Source organism: Moschus berezovskii, chromosome 5 (assembly GCF_049115385.1).
Source record: "Moschus berezovskii isolate FMDL1 chromosome 5, NW_MosBer_1.0, whole genome shotgun sequence".
Classification (NCBI taxonomy): domain Eukaryota; kingdom Metazoa; phylum Chordata; class Mammalia; order Artiodactyla; family Moschidae; genus Moschus; species Moschus berezovskii.
Genome location: NC_142464.1, coordinates 38687221 through 38711766, shown reverse-complemented (window position 1 = coordinate 38711766; position 24546 = coordinate 38687221). Strand labels below are relative to the sequence as shown.

At 36.3% G+C, this 24546-nt stretch overlaps 1 protein-coding gene across 3 annotated transcripts in view; it reads left to right on the top strand.

The window, feature by feature from the left end:
- The window catches only part of GRID2 (glutamate ionotropic receptor delta type subunit 2), a 1729520-nt gene that overhangs the window by 1371443 nt on the left and 333531 nt on the right, over positions 1 to 24546 (top strand). For all 3 annotated transcript variants that reach the window (XM_088836035.1, XM_088836036.1, XM_055434840.2), the window contains one exon: positions 22024 to 22162. In XM_088836035.1, coding sequence (XP_088692161.1) covers positions 22024 to 22162 — 139 coding nt within the window. The remainder of the gene's footprint in view (positions 1 to 22023; positions 22163 to 24546) is intronic.

Here is a 24546-nt window from a genome sequence, read left to right as displayed (position 1 = left end):
TTCCAGTCTGTGAGTCATAAAACCTGGCATTTCAGTTAAATAAGCAGGGTGATGATATACAGCCTTGACATACTCCTTTCCCAATTTTGAACCAGTCTGTTGTTCTATGTCTAGTTCTAACTGTTTCTCCTTGACCTGTGTACAGATTTCTGAGCAGACAGATAAGGTGATCTGGTATTCCCATCTCTTAAAGAATTTTCCACAATTTCTTATGATCCACACAGTCAAAGCCTTTATTTAACAAAGTCAGTGAAGCAGAAGTGGATGTTTTTCTGGAATTCTGCTTTTTCTATGATCCAGTGGATGTTGACAATTTGATCTCTGGTTCCTCTGACTTTTCTAAACCCAGCTTGTATATCTGCAAGTTTTCAGTTCACATATTATTGAAGCCTAGCTTGAAAAATTTGAGCATTACTTTGCTAGCGTGTGCAATGAACATAATTGTACAGTAGTTTGAACATTCTTTGGCACTGTCCTTCTTTGGGATTGGAAAGAAAATTGACCTTTTCTAATCCTGTGGCCACTCTAGTCAAGGCTATGGTTTTTCCAGTGGTCATGTATGGATGTGAGAGTTGGACTGTGAAGAAAGCTGATCGCCGAAGAATTGATGCTTTTGAACTGTGGTGCTGGAAAAGACTCTTGAGAGTCCCTTGGACTGCAAGGAGATCCAACCAGTCCATTCTAAAGGAGATCAATCCTGGGTGTTCATTGGAAGGACTGATGCTAAAACTGAAAGTCCAATACTTTGGCCACCTCATGTGACGAGTTGACTCACTGGAAAAGACTCTGATGCTGGGAAGGATTGGAGGCAGGAGGAGAAGGGGACGACAGAGAATGAGATGGCTGGATGGCATTACCAACTCGATGGATATGAGTTTGAGTGAACTCCGGGAGTTGGTGATGGACAGGGAGGCCTGGCGTGCTGTGATTCATGGGGTCACAAAGAGTCGGACACAACTGAGCGACTGAACTGAACTGAACTGAATCCTGTGGCCACTGTTGAGTTTTCCAAATTTGTTGGCATATTGAGTGCAGCACTTTAATAGCATCATCTTTTAGGATTTTAAACAGTTCAACTCAGACTCAGAGGTACATGTATATAATTTTCACCAAATTATTATATTTATAAAACAGTGAAAGCTCATATTCTAGTGGTTCAGTCTTTGTACACATCCTTGGTTACTTTCTCAAGAACTTATTTTAGGAAGGCAGCTTCTGAGTTAAAGGATGTGCATATGTACACTTTGAAGACTTCTGATATTTTCAACCAAACTTCATACTTTTAGCCAAACCATACTACATATTTACATATTTTAACTATTAGAATTACATAAATTTCTATGGAATTATAAAGGATTTATTTAGAAAAAATAATAGTAACAATAGTGTAATTATAGCCTTATATTCTGTGTTTTACTAGATTAGATGGGGACACTTTTAACATATTCAGAAGAGGAAATTGCTTGTATAGAAAGCATGGCAACACTACAACACTTAAGTGCTGACTAAATGATTTGGGTAAAATGCTGACTAAATTATTTGAACAAAGGTGTGATGAAAACCAGATTGAAAGTTAGCTCAGATATTTAAGTGTGTATTGCTGGTGTTTATAAAGGTACAAAATTATGCTATATAAAATATAGTGAGGCTTTTAGAATACTTTAAAATATGGCAAAACTTTTATATAACTAACTATAAAGGAGGACTGTGTTGTTCAAAGTGATAATGACCAGGGCAGGGCAGGGAGAAGAGGGGGATTTGACAGCTCCATAAAGAGAAAAGAGGACAAAAGAAAAAGTAGATGAACAGAATTTACCTAAAATTATAATGATACATATAGTCATTATCATTTTTAAAATTTCATTTGTAAGGAAAAAAAATCAAATAAACTTCAAGTTATTACTCCCAGAGTCATCAAAGTTTATTAGGCAGACGAGAACTCTTAAAACACGTTGTGAAGTGGTGTATTAAACCACAAAAATGACTGGTCAGTGATTAGTTTGATTCATTTGGAATTCTTCATTTGTCTACAAGTGACCAATATTTTATAAAGTATCTGACTGCTAAAAAGTTCATTCCCTATTAGAATTAGAATCTAAGCTTGTATCATAAGGAACATGATGAAAGAAGTAAAAAAAGAAAGTTGCAGAAAACTGCATGAGAACATAGTCATATGACTATAATTAATATTAATAACAATTCCTCAGATAATATCATCACATGAAAATCTCCCAGCATATCTGTTTTCAAATAAATCATATCTGTTTTCAGCCTGAGTTATTAAGCAGTGTCAGGGGTCTCTCATATATTGCCATGTGTGCATAGAAGAAATTTCTAAGTTTGTAAATCTTGGAAGAAGCAAAAAAATATATTTATTTTCTATATTCAATAAACATATGCAGAGAACCAAGGTAAATGAATGTCTCCAGGAAAGGTGGAAACAAAAAAGTAATTTATCATTTTGTTTGCACGTAAAACTTATACGTTAAAGTTTTATTCACCTGCATGTAACCTACTGTGTCTAAGGTTAGTTATAAAGTTTATTTGTGAAAGCAATTTACAAAGAAAAATAATAGATATTTATAACTTTAATAATTGGAGCTTATAATTTTTTACTGATGCAATAAAAAGTTTATACATCACCATAGTGGCTCAGATGGTAAAGAAGCTGTCTGTAGTACAGGAGACCAGGGTTTGATTATTAGGTCAGGAAGATCCCCTAGAGAAGAGAATTGCAACCCACTCCAGTATTCCTGTCTGGAGAATTCCATGGACAGAAGAGCCTGATGGGCTACAGTTCATGGAGTTGCAAAGAGTCAGATAACTGAACAACTAACACTTTCACACTTTCTCTTTCACTTGCTGAGTTATCCAAACAATGGAATTAATTCCATGGAATCAGAGCCCACCTCCTAGAACAAGTCTGAGGAAAGAGCTCTTCATCCACCTGTTTTCTCTATAGTTTATTCATCATTAGACTCTCGTCTTTGCAGTATCGCTTTCCTGCTATGTTACATCTTCCAAAGTCTTCTGTTAATTATATTGGTTGTGTTTTAAGTTGATTCCTTCCTACCATCATCTAAAAAAGTATCATGGTCTTAATAAGTTATTTCCAAGACAAAATAAAGAGGGTTTTTCCTAATGCTTATAGATATCTAAACTCTTCTTACTCTTTATTTTAATTTTGTTTGAATCTGTCCTAATTTTTTTTAACCTTGTCTGCCCACAATGAACCTGTTCATTCTTCTCACTGAGGAGAACAGAGGGAGAAAATGAACTAGCAGTAATAAATCAGAACCTTTGACATAAGAAATAAACTTAGAGGAAGAGATGCCATGATTCTTAGAATCTAGCTTCCTAGATTATCTGACATGTGTCACTGTCTGTCTGGTCTTTTCCCTTGTCTGTGAGAACCTGTGAGCAAGTCATCTATCCTTACTCCTCTGTGATCTTGACCTTGGCTGATAAAACCCAGTCTTGCTTTCCTAATCATTTCATAAGACTGTGCTCATGCTCAGTAATGGGTGACCCCATGGACTGTAGCCCTCCAGGTTCCTCTGTCCATGGGATTCCCCAGGCAAGAATACTAGAGTGGAATGCCCATTTCCTTCTCCAATAAGACTGTAGTGAAGATTAAATAAGAAAATGCTTATAAACTCTTAACACAATGCCTAGTGCATTAGTAAATACTCAACAAATAGAGGCTTTTATTATTTTGTTTTCTGACCTTTGTTTTATAATCTCTTACTTCCTGCTTTTATCTTGCTTTAATAGGATTTTTGTTTGTTTTGGTTTGCAGTTTCACTTCCTGACCTCCCTTCCTACTTTGTTACATCCATGGTTTTGTTTTACTACTAAGTCTAGGAATTTGAACATATTTCCTGATTTTTTCCATTGCTCATCAATTCAATCCAAGTCCCTTACTCAGTGATGATAGAGATTCTACATTGAAAATGCCTTTCAGTTCAGTTCAGTTCATTTCAGTCGCTCAGTCGTGTCCGACTCTTTGTGACCCCATGAATCACAGCACGCCAGGCCTCCCTGTCCATCACCAACTCCTGGAGTTCACTCAAACTCATGTCCATCGAGTCGGTGATGCCATCCAGCCATCTCATTCTCTGTCGTCCCCTTCTCCTCCCACCCCCAATCCCTCCCAGCATCAGAGACTTTTCCAGTGAGTAAACTCATCGCATGAGGTGGCCAAAGTACTGGAGTTTCAGCTTTAGCATCAGCCCTTCCAATGAACACCCAGGACTGATCTCCTTTAGAATGGACTTGGATCTCCTTGCAGTCCAAGGGACTCTCAAGAGTCTTCTCCAGCACCACAGTTCAAAAGCATCTATTCTTCGGTGATCAGCTTTCTTCACAGTCCAACTCTCACATCCATACATGACCACTGGAAAAACCATAGCTTTGACTAGACGGACCTTTGTTGGCAAAGTAATGTCTCTGCTTTTTAATATGCTGTCTAGGTTGGTCATAACTTTCCTTCCACGAGTAAGTGTCTTTTAATTTCATGGCTGCAATCAGCATCCGCAGTTCTTCTGTGTATTCTTGCCACCTCTTCTTAATATCTTCTGCTTCTGTTAGGTCCATACCATTTCTGTCCTTTATCGAGCCTATCTTTGCATGAAATGTTCCCTTGATATCTCTAATTTTCTTGAAGAGATCTCTTGTTTTTCCTATTCTGTTGTTTTCCTCTATTTCTTTGCATTGATCGCTGAGGAAGGTTTTCTGATCTCTCCTTGCTATTCTTTGGAACTCTGCATTCAGATGCTTATATCTTTCCTTTTCTCCTTTGCTTTTCACTTCTCTTCTTTTCACAGCTATTTGTAAGGCCTCCTCAGACAGCCATTTTGCTTTTTTGCATTTCTTTTCCATGGGGATGGTCTTGGTCCCTGTCAGAAAACATACCTGAATAACTCATTTTAAAAAAGAGGAGGAGGAAAAGGAGATATTCTTTAAGTAACATGTTAAACTTCATGTGGAATTCTGAAATGCATTCATCTTATGTATTCACATTCACAGAAATACATGAACTGTTCTTTATTCACATTTGCTTATTCAATCAACAGTGTTGAAGAAATTGCTGTGATATGAATTATTTTATGTTCTTTAGTTACAGATCTATGTTACATATTGAAATCTATCTGAATATATAGAGCCCATATACTGAATAAATGTCTATATTTTATCTCAATAAATTTTTTGTAACACCAGTACACCAAAATCTCATCTCAAAATAATATACTAAAATAAAAAAGGAGAAAAATTTATTTTTCTTTTCTGCTCCTTGAAATGTCCCTCTAATAATTTAAGCCTAACAATTCTGGAAAACCAGATAAAGTAGTTCAGAATTGAGAAGGCCACTATTCTTTTTGAAAGACTGAATTCTTTCTCTATCAAACTGTAAATCTTACTGTATAGTCAATAAATGAGTTATGATTTTAAAATAATCTCCAATGGTGATTAACAGGTTACTGGGCATAAATGGCATTTTAGAGCTTTAAAATGTATTTTAGACTTAGACCTCACTCTCTTACTATCATTAAAACTGATTGAATATGCATTAGCCTTTTCTAACCTTGTGGAAATAATGACACACATATGCATAAGGCCTAGTTTAAGACCCAGTCTCAGAAATTCCAGAGGTAATTAAAAGCTTTGCTTGGAGATTCATTTTATTTTTGATTTCTGTTGACAACTGCTGCTTACCTTTTGAACTTAAATGCTGTGGATTAGTAAAATGGGTGCAGTTTTCCTCAGAACCACTGATTGATTGAATCCCTGAAAAATGGGGTTGATAATGGCACTAGAATTTATACAGTGGTTTTATATAGTGGCTTAGGCCCTGCTATAATTATTTAAAAACATTAAAAGCTAATACATCACTGCAGAATGGCAGGCCTGACTCAACTGCCAACTAACTTCATGCTCTTTGACAAATGACTCGTTATCCAGACAATGTTTCCTGTCTAAGCGCCTGTCCCAGTCCTCATTTCATTACCAAGACTGTGCTGAAATCAGGAGGTGACCAAAAAAATAGTATAAAAACAAAAGTAATCATTTTTGAGACCTCCAGAAAATGGTGTTTGGTATATGCTTTAAAATGAATTATTCAAAGAATTATGATATATTCCTTGTTCAAAGCATGCCCTATGTTCCTGGTTGTTGTTTTTTTTGTGTGTGTTTTATTTTTCGGGGGGTGTTTTTCCCTTCTGCTGAACAGATAGGCAATTGATAGATATTGATATATTAAAAATAGAAGCAAAGAATCTAAAGTATCAATCAAATAATTTGGTAAACAAAAATAAACTAGAAGTACATGAAGCCAAACATGGTAGATATGAGAAAAACTAAGAGGTGATATATAAATTGATGTTAAAAGTATTAGTTCATCCCTGAGCCAAACTACCTAAAAGCTTTCTGACGATTTTGAAGGTTTTATCTAGATATCTTTCACCCTTTTTACACTGAATTACTAAAATCTCACTTTACTTTTGTAATATCAGATTAAAAAATCTCATGTACTATATGTACACTTAAATCTTTTATCAAAATCTTGGATTTACGCTCTTGAGTCTTATAAACAAAACATACTAGCATATCTAAACACAAACCAGGAGAGAAAAGATGAAAGGCTATTTGGTTTCTCCTCTTTTTATATATATACACATATATATGTGTATATATATGTTTAATAAGACTGCTAAAATATCACAATGAAACAGATAATAAAAGCATAAATAAAGAGGCTGAAGATATTTCTAGGAGCACCTCTTAAAGTGTGTGTGTTTTGTAAAATATAAAAAGCATACAAGTTTTGGGAATTCTGAAAGTCAATGAGGATTTGAGATTGTTTCTCCATAGTTGCTGAAATTTAGTTTTGATATCAATGTTCTGAAGATGTAAAGTCTTATTTGTATCATTAACATTGACAAGGTCCTTATGGCAGATATTGAGAAAATAAAAAGAAAAAGATAAGTGAACACATTTTTTGTCATATGTAAAAATGGCAGGAAATTCAAGGAAGATGTATGTCTGCTGATTCATTGTGGTTTATGCCAAAACTGCTTTCATTAACCATTAGTACCATAAAATGCAAATCTATGAGTTAATGGAAAGCTCAACAAACACCCATATATACTACCAAAACTTCCAACTAAACTGGTCAATTTCAAATGTATAGAAGCTCCTTTAGAAAAAAAAACCTTCTAATATCAGTGTCATTTCAGAATCATTGAACAATTTAGTACAATTTATATATCCTGTGATCATTTTTTCCAATATAATTGAGTACCAAGCAACTGGTGCAGGACGGGGGAAAAAAGCCTTGATTAAATGAGACCTAGAGAAAAAAATGGCAGGAAGTATTTCTGTTTCATCACTTGCCACTGTCCTTGGAGATATGAAAGTAAACCAGTTTGTGGTGGGGAATCATGGTAAACACTGTATGTATTGCTCATCCATGTTCTTAATGCTCATCCATGTTCTTAAATATGAGGGAGCTCTTATTTCAGGGAAGCCCTTAACCTCAATTTCCTTGACTATTACTTGAGTTATAACTTGTGTAAAACTATAATATAGTCTGCCTTACAAACTGAGAACCTGAAATCCTCTTTTAATTGAAATACTAACATCTCAAATGTTTTAATTTTGTAGTATTGAATAGGAAATTGGCTTTCAGTTGGCTGCTTTTTATTCCCTAGCTCATTAGAAATAGTGAAAATTTTATAGGAGCTGGAATGGTGAAAACATTATGAAAGTAAAAAGATGCTAAGTATTACTTTTTAAGTGTAATGTAATTCAATTTAGTTCTGTAAGTCACAGCAATCAGTATTTCGAACTTAAGTTAAAATCAGGATATAAGGTTTATGTGGTATAGCCAGCCACCATTTAATTTGATTATAATTAATTTTTAATTTAACATTTTTCTAATGTGTTCATCAGAAATATTGTGCAGTATTGAGTTCCGTAAACCTTAAGTTTCAAATACTATAAAGAGTATCTCCTATTGGAAGTTCTAATGTTGAAATCAAAATTTTTCTTATTTGATTAGAAGAACATCCTTATTTTGGGTAAGTATATATAGGTTGCATTTGTCTGTATAAAAGCAATTTATTAATTAAGAAAAATGAAATATGTTAAAATCTATTATTCAGTTTATATAGAACTCCTTAAAAGAGAAGTGTATAGATAATGTTAAAGAGTTGGAAAGAAGGAACTACTATTTATAAGCAGCTTTGCATGTATTATAATTACTGTGAAAATGTAAATAGTAAGTTATAGAAGTCTTCCCATGTATAGAAAATTGACATTTTGATTACATGGTCTCATGCCTTCTAGCTTACTTTTGTTTAGCTGCAAATGGACTTATCTGCTAGTCCAGAGCAGTATTTTGCATTCAACTGAAATGTCAACAATTCAGAAAGACATTAACAGTAGAGGAGGAACACTATCTATCATTATTTGTTCAATAAATATTGTTATAAAAATGTGTTTGAAAATTCTTAACATTTGTATAAGACATAACAAAATTCATTTTTTCACCAAATAACTTCTCTTCATGGATTCCATCCAAAGAAGATGTTTATTACAATGTGGTATATGATGATGTAAAATCCCTACATTTACAAAAATAGGATACTAAAGTAAGCTATAGTGGGAAAATGTTCAGCCAGTAAAAATATTATAAGTAAATTACAAAAATATAAGTGTGGCATGACTATTAGCATTTAAAAATTGCTTGAGAAAAATTTCCAAAAATATCAAAATTGCTAAGTTGGTATCCTCATCAATATGGGGTTTGGGGATCTGTAAACTAGATAAGTTCTAAGAACTGGTTAAGTGGCTCCAAATTCCCAGTCAACAATTTAGACTAGGTTTTCTACTTTCAGATCTAGAATTGTTTTGTCCATACATATCAAGAAGTACCTTAGCTGGCTGCCTATTCCACATTTTGGAACCCTGGGATAAGCTACCCCTATGGGTCTCTGAAGGTCAGTTCAGTTCAGTTCATTTCAGTCGCTCAGTCGTGTTCGACTCTCCGCGACCCCATGAATCACAGCATGCCAGGCCTCCCTGTCCATCACCAACTCCCGGAGTTCACTCAAACTCATGTCCACAGAATCAGTGATGCCATCCAGCCATCTCATTCTCTGTCATCCCCTTCTCCTCCAGCCCCCAATCTTTCCCAGCATCAGAGTCTTTTCCAGTGAGTCAACATGAGGTGGCTCACTCGTCGCATGAGGTGGCCAAAGTATTGCAGGTTCAGGTCAATACACATCAATTACCATTTGCAACATACCTTGTCAGATTATGGTCATTTCACCTTGTCTCTGATGGCTGAACAGATATCTACACTCTACACTTAGCATGTATCAGCCTGTACTCATTCTGATACCAAGAAATCCAGTTTCATTGCAGTATTCCAGTATCATCTCAGGCCAAGAGAGGACAAGCACACAGAACTCTTCAGTAATGCTTGTGTTCCACCTCATCCTCTACATTTCTTAATGTCTTTGTGTAGAGAGTGTTCCTCTCACTAATAACCAAGGAGGCAAACAGATTGTCCAGAACACATTCATTCTAACATTTCCACCTCCCTGTATCTCTACAGTATAACAGATGTTGTGTATAGGTTATCTACAAAATCCATTCTTTATTGGTCCATCCTTCAATTAGCCAGTCCAATAAACTGTTACCACCATTCCCCAAGTATCAAGTCAACATATTAAATATCAAATTGCAGATCATTACCATCCATGACAATATATCTGCCCTAATCAATACTTACATTTATCCTATGTGGTATAAAGCTTTTATTAGCAGGCTTTATATGTCTCTGACTTAGTTATGTTGGAATCTAAGTTGTAGCCTGAAGACAATGAGGGGTGATGTCAGTGAGGAAAGAACTGATTCCCTGGGTCCAGTCACTAAGAGGCATTTATGCTAGAGAAAGCTGATTCCTTCAGAAGGGGTGGTTGCTTCCAATACTAAGAAGTTTCAGAGAGATTCGGAAGCTCAAATTTCTTATCAGTGCCCTTGCCTTACCATGAGAGACCACATTGGGCAGAAGATTCAATTCGCATTTGAATCACAACTCAGCAACTGAGTACACCATTACAGTCAAGCCTTAATCTTATCCTCAGTCATATCTACCCTGAGACTATACGATTTAAGAGAGCGCTTCAAAGCTGCCATCAAGCCTCTCAAATTTTCCATTATGACTGAATTGGGTATTTATTGCCTTCAATTTCTCCTCTAACATTTATATGATTTGAAGACTTCAGAGCAGTTTGCTGAAACCACAGTCTTTAAAAATCACAGTTATTGCCACAGCCACTTCTCTCCCAGGACCTTGCATTCCACATGTACTCCATCCTATACCAACACTGGTACTAACAGAATAATTACAATGTAACCACAAGCAGTGGGTTGCCAGTGTTCCATTTCCCACACAAGCTGGAATCAAGATTGCCGGGAGAAATATCAATAACCTCAGATATGCAGATGACACCACCCTATGGCAGAGAATGAAGAGGAACTAAAAAGCCTCTTGATGAAAGTGAAAGAGGAGAGTGAAATGGTTGGCTTGAAGCTCAACATTCAGAAAACGAAGATCATGGCATCTGGTCCCATCACTTCATGGGAAATCGATGGAAAAACAGTGGAAACAGTGTCAGACTTCATTTTTTGGGCTCCAAAATCACTGCGGATGCTGATTGCAGCCATGAAATTAAAAGACGCTTACTCCTTGGAAGGAAAGTTATGACCAACCTAGATAGTATATTAAAAAACAGAGACATTACTTTGCCAACCAAGGTCCATCTAGTCAAGGCTATGGTTTTTCCAGTGGTCATGTATGGATGTGAGAGTTGGACTGTGAAGAAAGCTGATCGCTGAAGAATTGATGCTTTTGAACTGTGGTGTTGGAGAAGACTCTTGAGAGTCCCTTGTACTGCAAGGAGATCCAACCAGTCCATTCTAAAGGAGCTCAGTCCTGGGTGTTCATTGAAAGGACTGATGCTAAAGCTGAAACTCCAATACTTTGGCCACCTCATGCGACGAGTTGACTCACTGGAAAAGACTCTGATGCTGGGAAAGATTGGGGGCGGGAGGAGAAGGGGACGACAGAGAGTGAGATGGCTGGATGGCATCACCGACTCGATGGACATGAGTTTGAGTGAACTCCGGGAGTTGGTGATGGACATGGAGGCCTGGCGTGCTGTGATTCATGGGGTCACAAAGGGCCGGACACAACTGAGCGACTGAACTGAACTGAACTGATACACTACATAGATAAATGAGCAATTCAATCCCAGAATCCCATTTTTGCACTTATATTTCATGAGATCTTACATGATGCCAGATAGGACATAGATGGTACATTCTGTTTGGGGCGTTGATGAAAGGTTACTAAAGGAACTCTCTACAGTGATGCAGATGAAGTTTTGAGAAAGTAACAAGTGTTGGTACAGTATCCACTGGTTACAGAGGGAGTGATTATCACTCTTATGTTCAAAGGGGCAAAGAAAGGGAATAGTTACTAAAACTAGAAGAGAGAGTTATCTGGGAGGGCTGTCCAAAAGGGCTGTAGTCTTCAGTAATGAGAATCAATCACTGCATTTTTGTCTTTACAATTATGTCCCTAATTTGATATTCTTTCAAGTTCAACTTTATCATTCTTTACATCATTGTTGTTGCTCTTTTTAAAATTTAATATTCTTTTTAATTGTGTGAAACATATAACAGCTCCACATTTAAAATTAAATAACAAATCAGTCACAGAGATTGTAATTCAGTTCTTGTTTCTTTCACTCTGCTACCCCCTGCTCTCCATGTGTATATGCTTTTTGCTTATTTTCCAGTTGCTTTATTCTGAAAATATAAGCACATTTTCCCCTCTTTTTTTAACCCTAAAGTACACTCTGAAAACTGTTTTGGATGGTGCTTTTCTCTGGAAGTTCTTGAAATTACTTTAATTTTCTAAACCGGATAAATTTCACAATCATCTTTTGAGAGTGAGAATGGGAATATGGAATTTGTGGTATTAGAAGAGAGAGAAACTGAAATTCTTATCAAAGAGAGTGGAGAAGAGAAAAAATTAGAGATACCAAGGGAATATATCCTGAAAAGAGGGGCACAATAAAGGACAGAAATGGTATGGACCTAACAGAAGCAGAAGATACTAAGAACAGGTGGCAAGATACACAGAAGAACTGTACAAAAAAGATCTTAATGACCCAGATAATCACAATGGTGTGATCACTCACCTAGAACCAGATATCCTGGAATGCGAAGTCAAGTGAGCCTTAGGAAGCATAACTACGAACAAAGCTACTGGAGGTGATGGAATTACAGTGGAACTATTTCAAATCCTGAAAGATGATGCTCTAAAAGTGCTGCACTCAATATGCCAGCAAATTTGGAAAACTCAGCAGTGGCCACAGGACTGGAAAAGGTCAGTTTTCATTCCAATCCCAAAGAAAGGCAATGCCAAACAATGCTCAAACTACCACACAATTGCCCTCATCTTACACGTTAGCAAAGTAATGCTCGAAATTCTCCAAGCCAGGCTTCAACAGTACATGAACCATGAACTTCCAGATGTTTAAGCTGGATTTAGAAAAGGCAGAGGAGCCAGAGATGAAATTGCCGACATCTGTTCCATCATTGTAAAAACAAGAGAGTTCCAGAAAAACATCTATTTCTGCTTTATTGACTATATCAAAGCCTTTTACTGTGTGGATCACAACAAACTGTGGAAAAGTCTGAAAGAGATGGGAATACCAGACCACCTGACCTGCCTCTTGAGAAACCTATATGCAGGTCAGGAAGCAACAGTTAGAACTGGACATTGAACAACAGACTGGTTCCAAATCGGGAAAGGAGTACATCAAGGCTGTATATTGCCACCTTGCTCATTTAAATTAAGTGCAGAGTACATCATGAGAAACGCTGGGCTGGAGGACGCACAAGCTGGAATCAAGATTGCCGGGAGAAATATCAGTAACCTTAGATACACAGATGACACCACCCTTATGGCAGAAAGTGAAGAAGAACTAAAGAGCCTCTTGATGAAAGTGAAAGAGGAGAGTGAAAAAATTGGCTTAAAGCTCAACATTCAGAAAACTAAGATGATGGCATCCAGTCCCATCACTTCATGGCAAATAGATGGGGAAACAGTGGAAACAATGGCTGACTTTATTTTTCTGGGCTCCAAAATCACTGTAAATGGAAACTGCAGCCATGAAATTAAAAAATGCTTGCATCTTGGAAGAAAATTTATGACCATCCTAGACAGCATATCAAAAGCAGAGACATTACTTTGCTGACAGGTCCATCTAGTCAAAGCTGTGGTTTTTCCAGTAGTCATGTATGGATGTGAGGTTAGGACTATAAAAGAAAGCTAAGTGCTGAAGAACTGATGCTTTTGAACTGTGTGTTGGAGAAGACTCTTGAGAGTCCCTTGGACTGCAAGGAGACCCAACCAGTCAATCCTAAAGGAAATCAATCCTGAATATTCATTGGAAGGACTGATGCTGAAGCTGAAACTCCAATACTTTGGCCACCTGGTGGGAAGAACTGACTCATTTGAAAAGACCCTGATGCTGGGAAAGATTGAAGGCAGGAGGAGAAGGGGACCACAGAGGATGAGATGATTGGATGGCTTCACTAACTTAATGGACATGAGTTTGAGTAAACTCCGGGAGTTGATGATGGACAGGGAGTCCTGGCGTGCTGCAGTCCATGGGGTCACAAAGAGTCGAACATGACTGAGCAACTGAACTGACCTCAATATGACTGTGAGGCTGCATTAAAGACTCACTGAGTTTATAGACATGAATTTAGAATGAATTGTACAAGACAGAGCAAAGAAAGAGTTGGATTTGACTGGGGTTTGGGCTCTGCTTAAAGGATTTCCCAGGTGGGCGGTGGTAAAAGAATCTGCCTGCCAATGCAGGAAGCATAGATTTAATCCCTGGGTTGGGACGATCCTCTGGAGTAGGAGGAAATGGCAACCCCTTCCAGTATTCTTGCAGGGAAGATGCAACTGAGCATGAGAGGGTTTCAAAGGAATGGAGAAAAAATGCAATGTTGATCTTAACAGATCACTGGATTTAAGCTGGGTAAGAGGGAAATACATATAATAGTATTAGGCTCTCATAGTGAAAACATGGTAGAATAGAATAGATCTTCAATGGAACAGAAATGTCAACTTGATGAGGGGAGGAGACGCAAAAGATAAAAGATGGCATAGGAGCATGGATTGCTTGAAATTGAGATTGTAAAGAGGTCAGAGTTATTGTTAATAAAGGTATTTCCACTAAAATAAATATAAAAGGAGTACATTTGCTTAAGTAGAAAATAGTCATACAAATAATAAAAATGAAATATTATTAAATTCTAATTAGACTCTGTTGCCAGGCAAAGGGATTTTGAGATTTTCATTCCCTTTATGAAAACAGATTTGAAATTTTCAACAGAATTATTATCACCAAACTGAGGCTTTATGCTTGCCATAATAAAAAAATACTGAAAGATAATTGTAAATAGAATAATTTCCTTATCATAACACACGGTAATTTTCTGCTGTCCTCTCCCACCTCAAACCATACGTTGTAAAGCCTGTGCTGCCTTCAGATAGTGGACATAGTAACCTGTGACTAACTGTGAACCCTGTGGGTATCTCACATGCTCCTCCTTATTACCTCCATTTCCTCCACCAAAAGAAAAAATTATTAAAGCATTTAACAAATCTAGTCACAGCCAGACTCTAAGTCTATTTATGAATGAACTTCAAGGAACAGATTAATAAACAAATATGATTGACATATCTTATGCATTTAGGAGATATGTACATCATCACCAATCCTTAAATGTAAAACATTGCCTTGACAGTGGCTCATTGCCAATATATCCTTATTCATGTTTTCTAAATTGTGATTTTGTATGTATAAAATGTTCTAATATTTGCTGACACGCCAATTGACCAGCTTATTTGAACATATTCAATCATCCCTAATATTGAAAAATTTCTATTTGCGATAAGGGATTTTAGCCATTTTGCTAGTAACCTAATTTCAATAAGGATCCAATTCTGGAGAAAAAAATGTTTATAAGGAAAAATAATAATGAATTTTCTTCTATTTTTTTTTTTTTGTTGATCATGTTTCATAAAAAAAAGAATCAGAGTCCCAGATTATATAATAAACACTTGAGAGGTTTTTTGTTTTCTTTTGTTTTTTCTACTCTGTGAGTTTTTAAACCTTCAATATGGGGACCTGCCTCGATATGGCCCAGGGTATCCTTGGGATGAAAGGCGTCGGCGTCAGCAAGAGAGAGAGAGAGACAGGGGCTGATGATTCCTTGGTTTACGCAGGAAACCAATAAAACCCCAGCACGGGGTTTGCTCTGTTTATGTAGGCCACAGGCGCCCTCTCGAATCACTGGAGGCACCCCACCAGGGCACCCCCTCGAGTGGGTCTTAGAAGGCCAGGCAGATAAGTAAACGCAGAGGGCCCAGAGCTCCAAGGATCTCAGCCAGAAAAAGGAGAATAGAGAAAAGGATAGAAAAAGAGAAAGAATGACACGGGGAGACCAAGCTTCAGTGAGCAAGCCCCAAAATTTTATTTTCCAGTGCTGCTTTTATACCCTAAGTTGTGCACATAAAAAATAGAGAAAGGGAGGTATAGAGTCATGCCAGAATCACGCAGGGTCAGCAGTCTTGACCCTTATCAGGATCAGGTCTTATTTTTGTATGTCTCGTGATATACAAAAGTTTTAGGTGGTTTACATCATCTTCTGGCCAGGAGACCTGCTAACAGTTTATGGCCCTCTCTTCTAACAAAGGTTAGTTAGCTAGAAAAAGGCTTATATTCTTTCAAGGTGATTTTCCTAAAGTCAGGCGCTATTCTCCAAAGACACATGACACAGTTACATTCCTATAAGGCAAGGGTGTAGTGAGCTACAAGAAAGGAATTTATTAACTTAAGATCTGATGTGGTTAAATCAAAGGCTACTACTTATTTTCTCTATGCGTGATTAATATATTTCCAAGGATACAATAGAAAATATGGAAACTTTGCAGCAAGCATTGATTCAACAATGAAATCTTTTTAGTACTATTCTAATGATTTTAACTGCTTCAACAAATTCCTGTCTTTTAGAATATTAGGCTTTCTGTCCTTGCGTGGCTGGGAGGCTGTAAACAGTCACATTCGTAGTTGTAAGAGCCCAGACAAACTTGTCAGGCAAGTTAGAAAGCTATCAGAGGGCTTGGATTGGAACACTCCTATTAAGCCGAGGAGAACTTTTTAACTACAGCTCTGAATTAATGTTTTCAGAGAAAGGTGGTTGGGGGGAAGCCCCCATAAGTATTAGAGGACTTGATAAGAGGTGTAAGATAGTAAGGCGGTCAGACTCCGGTTTTCTTTGGGGTAGATGCTCGAGTAAGTCCAGGGGTTCCTCAAGTCCTGATTAGCCTTTGCCTGTCAGGCCTCTTCCCCAGTTGACCTTTGCCACGGGTAGGATTTCCCTCGCTGGCTCCCTGCACTTCAAGAAGCTGATTTACCAAGCAATGAAATTGGAAAATCTTCAACAAATACTTTTATGTATTTTCAGGCAAACACAAAAATGCATGTATACTCCCACAGAAAAAGACTTAGAGCAACATTTTTTTGCTGTACTCAGGTAAAATTATCAAGTTCCATAATCTTGCCTGAGGGAAAAGCATTATTTTACTTCTCTAACAACCTTTATAAATAAGATAATACATACAGTGGTAAGGTTGATGTGCTTTTTGAGGTGGGAAACCAGTCACATCAAAATGCAAATCTGTGTAAAGAACATTTCTCTTACTGCAGAAGGGTCACTTTGGAAAATACGAATTCTACACACTTCTGCAGAGTGACACTGTAGGGAGACCTCAAACTCACCAAGGAGTTATAGAATCAAAATTCCCAACTCTGGAGTCAGACCCTTTTACACCCTAAAGTGTCAGGAATGGCCAGCCTAATTTCTGCCATGCTTTAGCTATGTAAGGTTGTTTTTTTAATTTATCAGGTAATTTTTTGTTTTTTACCTGTCTTCTAGCCTTCAGAATCTATAAAAATATTTTCTTTTTTCAAATTGTGGACAAAAAAACAAAATAAAGGAAAAAATCTTTTTTTATTAAACTCACCATTCTTTTAATTCTTTTTCTTCTTTTATTTAGTTTTTTTCTTTAATTATGAAATACTATGTAAGTACAGAAAGTGCACAAAACTTAAAAGTGCAGCTCAGTGAATTACCAGCAATGGAATCCCAGTAAAACTGCCACCTAGGAAAAGATAGAACATTATCTGTAACACAAACCCAATTTCCCCATCTCAACCGTTATTCTACAGTTTACCACTCATGAGATTATCAGCACTGCCATTCATGATGCCTAGTTTTGAACAATTATCATACAGTGTGCATTCTTTTACTCAGTATTTAGTTTGTGGAATCCATTCATGGTGTTATAAATGAAATCTGTTCATTTTCATTGCTATATAGTATTATTTCATTGTTCTCTGTGTGTGTGAGAGAGAAAAATTTATATCTTTATAATACTGAGTCTTTGATCAATAAACATGATATATCTGTCCATTTATTTAACCTTCTTTTATTGCGCTCAAGAAAGTTTTATAGATTTTTATGTCGCGATCTTCCACATCTATTTCTAGATATTTTATATTTTTAGTATTATTGCAAATAGTGTATATTTTTAAATTTCATGTCTTAAGTGTTACTGGTTTATACATGTCTGATTATTCTTGAATGTTGACTCTGTACCATAGTAAACTGATAGCTGACATTAACTTTAGTAAGTCATTTCATATTCGCTTAGATTTTCTACATACATATTCATATCATCTCTAACCCTTCCTTAACTTTTATTTCATTCTCTCTAATTCTTTAGTATTTTTTCTTTCTTTATTTTCTTGGCATATTGTACTGTGCTGTTTAGTACCTACAATTAAATGTTGAATAAAAGTGGTAACAACTCACAGGTAACTTTTCATATTAATTGGCATTGAACTGTGCATATGATCCTCCTCTTTTATCCTTTTAATGTCTGTAACATTTGTAACAATATACCCTTTTAACTCCTATTTTTGTGTCTTTACTTATTTTCTTGATCAATCTCACGAGCTTTTTTATTTTTTGCTATTTTTTAATGTTTATTTTTATTGAAGGATAATTTTTTTACAACATTGTGTTGGTTTCTGCCATACATCTACAACTTTTTATAAATATTTCCAAAGAGCCAAACTTCTGTTGGATCATCCCTCTCTAATGTGTTTATCTAGTTTTATCTAGTTTATTAATTTTTGCTCCTATATTTATTATGTCCCTCCTTCTGTGTCCTTAAGGTTTAACTTGGTTTTCTTTTAACTTCTTGAAATTGATGAGTAGCTCATTGATTTTCAGACTTCTTTCCTTATAGAAGTTGTGAATTTCCCTTCAAAGACAAATTTAGCTGCATCCTGTCAGGTATCAAAATATGGAGTTTTGGTTTGGAGTATTTTTATTATCACATACTTCAAAATATTTTTTTTTTACTTATTTTGTGATTTTTCTCCAACCCATGGCATAATAGAATTGTAATTGTTGATTTCCAAGCATATGAGGGTTTTCTGTTTTTCTTAGTTCCATCCCTATTTGGCAAGCCCTGGGCCTTAATTTTTATAGCCACCTGATTTTGAAGGCTTTCAAGAGCATTGCTCAGCATCTCAGTTTCTTTTCTTCTTGTTAAATTGGCATTTATCCCTTAGGAGAAAACAGGCCTAAATACCAGGTCACATTTCTGAACTTCTTCAGAATCTTCTTCTAAATATTTACTGCTTCTCTAGCTCTCAAATGCAGTATTTGTTCTTTTTTTTTCTAGTTACTATCAGTAGGAGGATTGTTCTGAATTTTTTGCTGATTACAAATGTTAGGAGTCAAGATTACCATTACTTTTAGTATTTGATTTCTAAGTACAGATATCAAATAAAATGTCATTTTATGTGGACTCCCCAAGAAATTTGAATTTCCAAATTTCAGACTTTATGCCACAGATGAGGAAAGCTCAACAAGTATTCTTTCTTATGTGTGATAACAACTCAAATCGAGGGTGAAGTCTTCATGGACACAAACCTTCAGTTAGCCTTTTCAGTCATGAATTTATTGTTATACTTTTGTTGCATTTATTAACATCTTCCAGTCTTTAGCAATCATCTTGCTCATATTTTATTATTATTTTTTCAATTAGTCATTATTCTAGAAAGTCCCCATTTGGTTTAAAAATGAGCATTTTATTTTGCTTTCATCTTTTAAAAGCCAAGTGAATATTTCCGTTGCTTTGGAGAAGAAAGTATCCAAAATGCATCATAACTACTTTTGAAAAAATGTGTTCCAGATATCAGAGGTTAGCCTATTCTGAGTATATTACATCAGGAAAATAGCTCATGTCATACCCACAGGGTATGTTTGTACTACACTGAAAGTTTAAAGATATTAATATTACACAGTGAGAATTAGCAGTTGGCATAAATATCTGCCTCATATGATAATTAATTAAATCTTGTTAAGCAATTCACATATTGATGTACCTAGGCAAATGTAGTATTGTATCTCTTTAATTTATTTTTACACTTAGCAGAAAACTAATTTATTTTAAAAAGATTATTAACTTCATATAAAACATGTATTCATTTAGCAAATATTTACCCACCTAATAAGAGGCAGAAACTATTATGTTAGAAACTGTATAATGAGGAAGAAGAGAAAATAAAAATATTTAAAATATATGAAAATTTTTTATTTAAAAAATAGGGTGGCTGAAAGAGTTGGGGTGTGGGAATTATTTTAGATAGAATGACAATAAAGTGCTTGTGAAGAAGTATCATCTGAGCAGAAACTTAAGTAAATTAAAAGGAGAGTCATTTTTAAGTTAAAGAACAGAGAATTCATCGCTTCTCAGCCTTTTGGCTAAGATCAAGTGAAGAGCAGAGAATTCCAGGCATAAAAATTGCAAGTACAAAGGCCCTAGGACAGAAATCATTGTGGCCCCTTACAAGAAACTAGAAGGACATTTGGAGAGTGGGAAAAGGTAAGTCAGAAAGTCTATCTCAGATTAGTTCATGTAGGACCTGGTAAACTTTGATAGAGATTTCAGATATTCTTTTTTTTTTTTTTTTTGAGAGTGACAGGAATCTACTGGAAATTTGGGTCAGGAGAATATGATGATTTCGTTTTCACTTTTAAAAAGCATCATGATGATAGACTTAAGAGTGGTAGCTCCAGGAATGTAAACAAGTAAACTGGCTAAATGGTTCAGTCATGGCACTGATATATACAGTACTGTGTGTAAAATAGCTGGTGGGAATCTGCTGTATGTCGCGAGGAGCTCAGCTTGGTGCTCTGTGATGACTTAGAAGGGCAGGATGGAAGTGAAAGATGGGAGGGAGATTCAGGAGGGAGGAGATATATGTATGCTGCTGCTGCTGCTGCTAAGTCGCTTCAGTTGTGTCCGACTCTGTAACCCCATAGACGGCAGCCCACCAGGCTCCCCTGTCCCTGGGATTCTCCAGGCAAGAACGCTGGAGTGGGTTGCCATTTCCTTCTCCAGTGCATGAAAGTGAAAATTGAAAGTGAAGTCGCTCAGTCGTGTCCGACTCAGTGACCCCGTGGACTGCAGCCTACCAGGCTCCTACACCCTTGGGATTTTCCAGGCAAGAGTACTGGAGTGGGGTGCCATTGCCTTCTCCAAGATATATGTATTCAGTTCAGTTCAGTCGCTCAGTCGTGTCCGACTCTTTGCGACCCCATGAATCACAGCACGCCAGGCCTCCATGTCCATCACCAACTCCCGGAGTTCACTCAAACTCATGTCCATTGAGTCGGTGATGCCATCCAGCCATCTCATTCTCTGTCGTCCCCTTCTCCTCCCACCCCCAACCTTTCCCAGCATCAGAGTCTTTTCCAGTGAGTCAAATCGTCGCATGAGGTGGCCAAAGTATTGCAGTTTCAGCTTTAGCATCAGTCCTTCCAATGAACACCCAGGACTGATCTCCTTTAGAATGGACTTGTTGGATCTCCTTGCAGTCCAAGGGACTCTCAAGAGTCTTCTCCAACACCACAGTTCAAAAGCATCAATTCTTCGGCGATCAGCTTTCTTCACAGTCCAACTCTCACATCCATACGTGACCACGGGAAAAACCATTGCCTTGACTAGACGGACCTTGGTTGGCAAAGTAATGTCTCTGCTTTTTAATATACTATCTAGGTTGGTCATAACTTTCCTTCCAAGGAGTAAGTGTCTTTTAATTTCATGGCTGCAATCAGCATCAGAAGTGATTTTGGAATCCCAAAAAATAAAGTCTGACACTGTTTCCACTGTTTTTCCATCGATTTCCCATGAAGTGATGGGACCAGATGCCATGATCTTTGTTTTCTGAATGTTGAGCTTCAAGCCAACCTTTTCACTCTCCTCTTTCACTTTCATCAAGAGGCTTTTGAGTTCCTCTTCACTTTCTGCCATAAGGGTGGTGTCATCTGCATATCTGAGGTTACTGATATTTTTCCCAGCAATCTTGATTCCAGCTTGTGCTTCTTCCAGCCCAGCGTTCCTGCATATAAGTTAAATAAGCAAGGTGACAATATACAGCCTTGACATACTCCTTTTCTAATTCACTTCATTGTACAGCAGAAACTTAACGCAACATTGTAAAGCAATTATCTTCCAATTAAAAAATAAAAAGCTATAAAAATTGGGGGGGAGGAAGCACAGGTAGCAGTGCTTTTTCTGGAACCTTTGTTTACAAGAATTACTTGATCATTAAAAATTACCAAAAAAAAAAGTGGTAAAGATAAGCAAAATACAGAGATGTACACGGATTTATATAGAAAGATTCTCATTACTTAAAAGTTAACTTGCTATTGACTGTGTATGACCTCAGAGTCTCCATAAATACTTGTTGATGTTCCTTTATTCTTTGCTTCCTTCCACAGGTGGAGAAGTCCCATACACAACTCTGGCCACCCGAATGATGATGGGGGCTTGGTGGCTGTTTGCTTTGATTGTCATCTCATCTTACACAGCAAATCTTGCAGCTTTCCTCACCATCACCCGCATTGAAAGCTCCATCCAGTAAGTAGACAAAGATTCCACTTGATTCAAAATATGGGAAGTGACAGAAGAGGCCAGAGCTATTTAAATTAGTATGTGGTGTCTGATAATAAATTCACAACTTCCTTTTGAGTAAAGGCTTAACTTTCTGATGTGCAGACATCACAAATAGTTGAATTCCTGAAAGTACAGTTTTGGTGGAGTACTTTTATAAAATAAAATTCTGGGTATAATTGAACATTGCTTACAACATTTTCTTGGAAGAATAAGACATATTCAGATTTTTAACCTCCGTAAAATATGACTATGTCTCATCAGTACTATAAAAAAAGAAGGAAAAAGGAGTCATACTAAAATACGTGTGTGTGTGTGTGTGTGTGTGTTTGTATGTGTATGAAGATTGACACTCATAGTCTCTGCCTTAAATCTATCCCATTAGGCAGTGTCTGAGTGGATAGGTAGACACTAGGAAATTGAAAGATAAAAGACAGGTTGGGAGGGATGGAGAGAGAGAGTGCTAACCAAGAAGTGAAACCACATTCTGTCTCTTCATTGCATTATAGCTAATACAAATATTATTGCTGCTGTTTTTCCAGCTGCAATGGTGGTAAATTGTCATTATCTATGGTGTACTTTTGAATCCTGAAAGCTACCTGAGTCAGTGCTGCATTTCACAAATGACATTCCAATGAGCCCTGAGAATCCAAAGGCCTTTGATTTACTGTGGCCAGTTTTACTCTGTGTGATTTCACGCCATAAGGTCTGGTCAATGCCACAGTTCAACTTGTGCTTCATAATGCTGTATATCTGGTTTTAAGAAAATGTTTTATTAATCCAAAAACAAAGTAGTTTGAACTTTTCTACAGTTAAAAAACATTTCTCAACAAACTGACAGCTTGAAGATTAGAATAATTAGCTTTGTCAAGGAATTCATTAGAGATTTAATTCATCCTTAAGAGAAAATATGAGTTCTTCTTGCCTTTAAAAAATATGTAAATGAATTACATTAGCAGGTACAAAATTATTATAGCACAATACTAAATATAAATCAAGAATTAATGATCTAAAAAGAAATAGGGTACTTTTTTCAATTGCTTATGGTATATAAATTGAAAGCCCCCAAATTAAATTCATGAGTCAATTATTTAATCCTTTTATGAAAATGATGTTTCCAACTTCTCTCATCAAATCTTAGTCTTCAAGTCGTTTTCCTAGTTATTTCTTTGGTGCAGAACCTCCATGTCCTTTCAACTTACTACATTTGTATCATAGCCAGTTCTGTGTGTGTAAGTTATAAGTGATGCAGAGTGAAGCTCATGGAAAATTTAAATTGGTGACTCCATCATATTCCTATTTTAAACAATAGTGAAAATGACTATAATGTTCCAACCCAATAAATCAATGTTAGTAAAATTATGCAAATAAAAAACATTTATTGAGCACTCACAAGATGACAAACTTTTTGCTAGATGTTTGACATGCATTGGCTCATTTAATGCTTATAACCATCTTCTGAAATACATACTACTTATTGATAGCCCATTTTGCAACTGAAGTTGAAAAGACAAATAACTTTCCTCAAATTGTAAATGTAATAAGTGATTGATTAACGATCAGACCTTAAATCTGTCTCATTCCTGAATCTATGTCTTAACTATACCCCACTAGTCCCCATTCCATACCCTTGTGCATTTGTATGACCAGTTGTTTCTAGGGAACATTATAAAGGATGTGTCATAGCCTTATTCATTGTTAAGTATAGTAATGTAAATAATGACATTCTTCAAATGCTCGATTTGTTTGAGGAAATAAATTTCAAAAGTTAGGAGATTTTTGTGTTGGGTCAGTTCTGTAGGTGAATATCCCAACATGAGTTAATTACATCTATAATCGTACCTGCCTTTCAGAGTAAGATTGCTTGGCACAACCAGTCAATAGAAATTGCACTGAAAGAAACAGTTTTTAAAAATCAAAATGTGGTATTTTATCTCACTAATATACTTCTCATCAACTTTAACATGCTGTATTTTAAGAGTACTTAAAGCCAAAAATTTGTATATCTCAGATTTGACTTTGAAACATTTTAAAATAAACAAATAAAGAAAATTTTAGATAACTCATTGGATACAGTGTACAGTAATAATCATAAATAATAAAAATTATGGACAATATTCACTGAGAATTTATTATGAATTAAGCATATTATATATGTATCCCCTTCAGTGTTCAAAATTACCCTGATAATACAATTACTACTATTATTCCTACTTTGTAGATGAAAAAACAGCAATTTGGAAGTTAAATGCTCACTCTCACAGTGTGAATAGTGTCAGAGCCAGAAATCCAACCCATGTTAGTCCAATACCAATTCATGACTTTACCAACTGAAGTTTTTCTTTATTTTA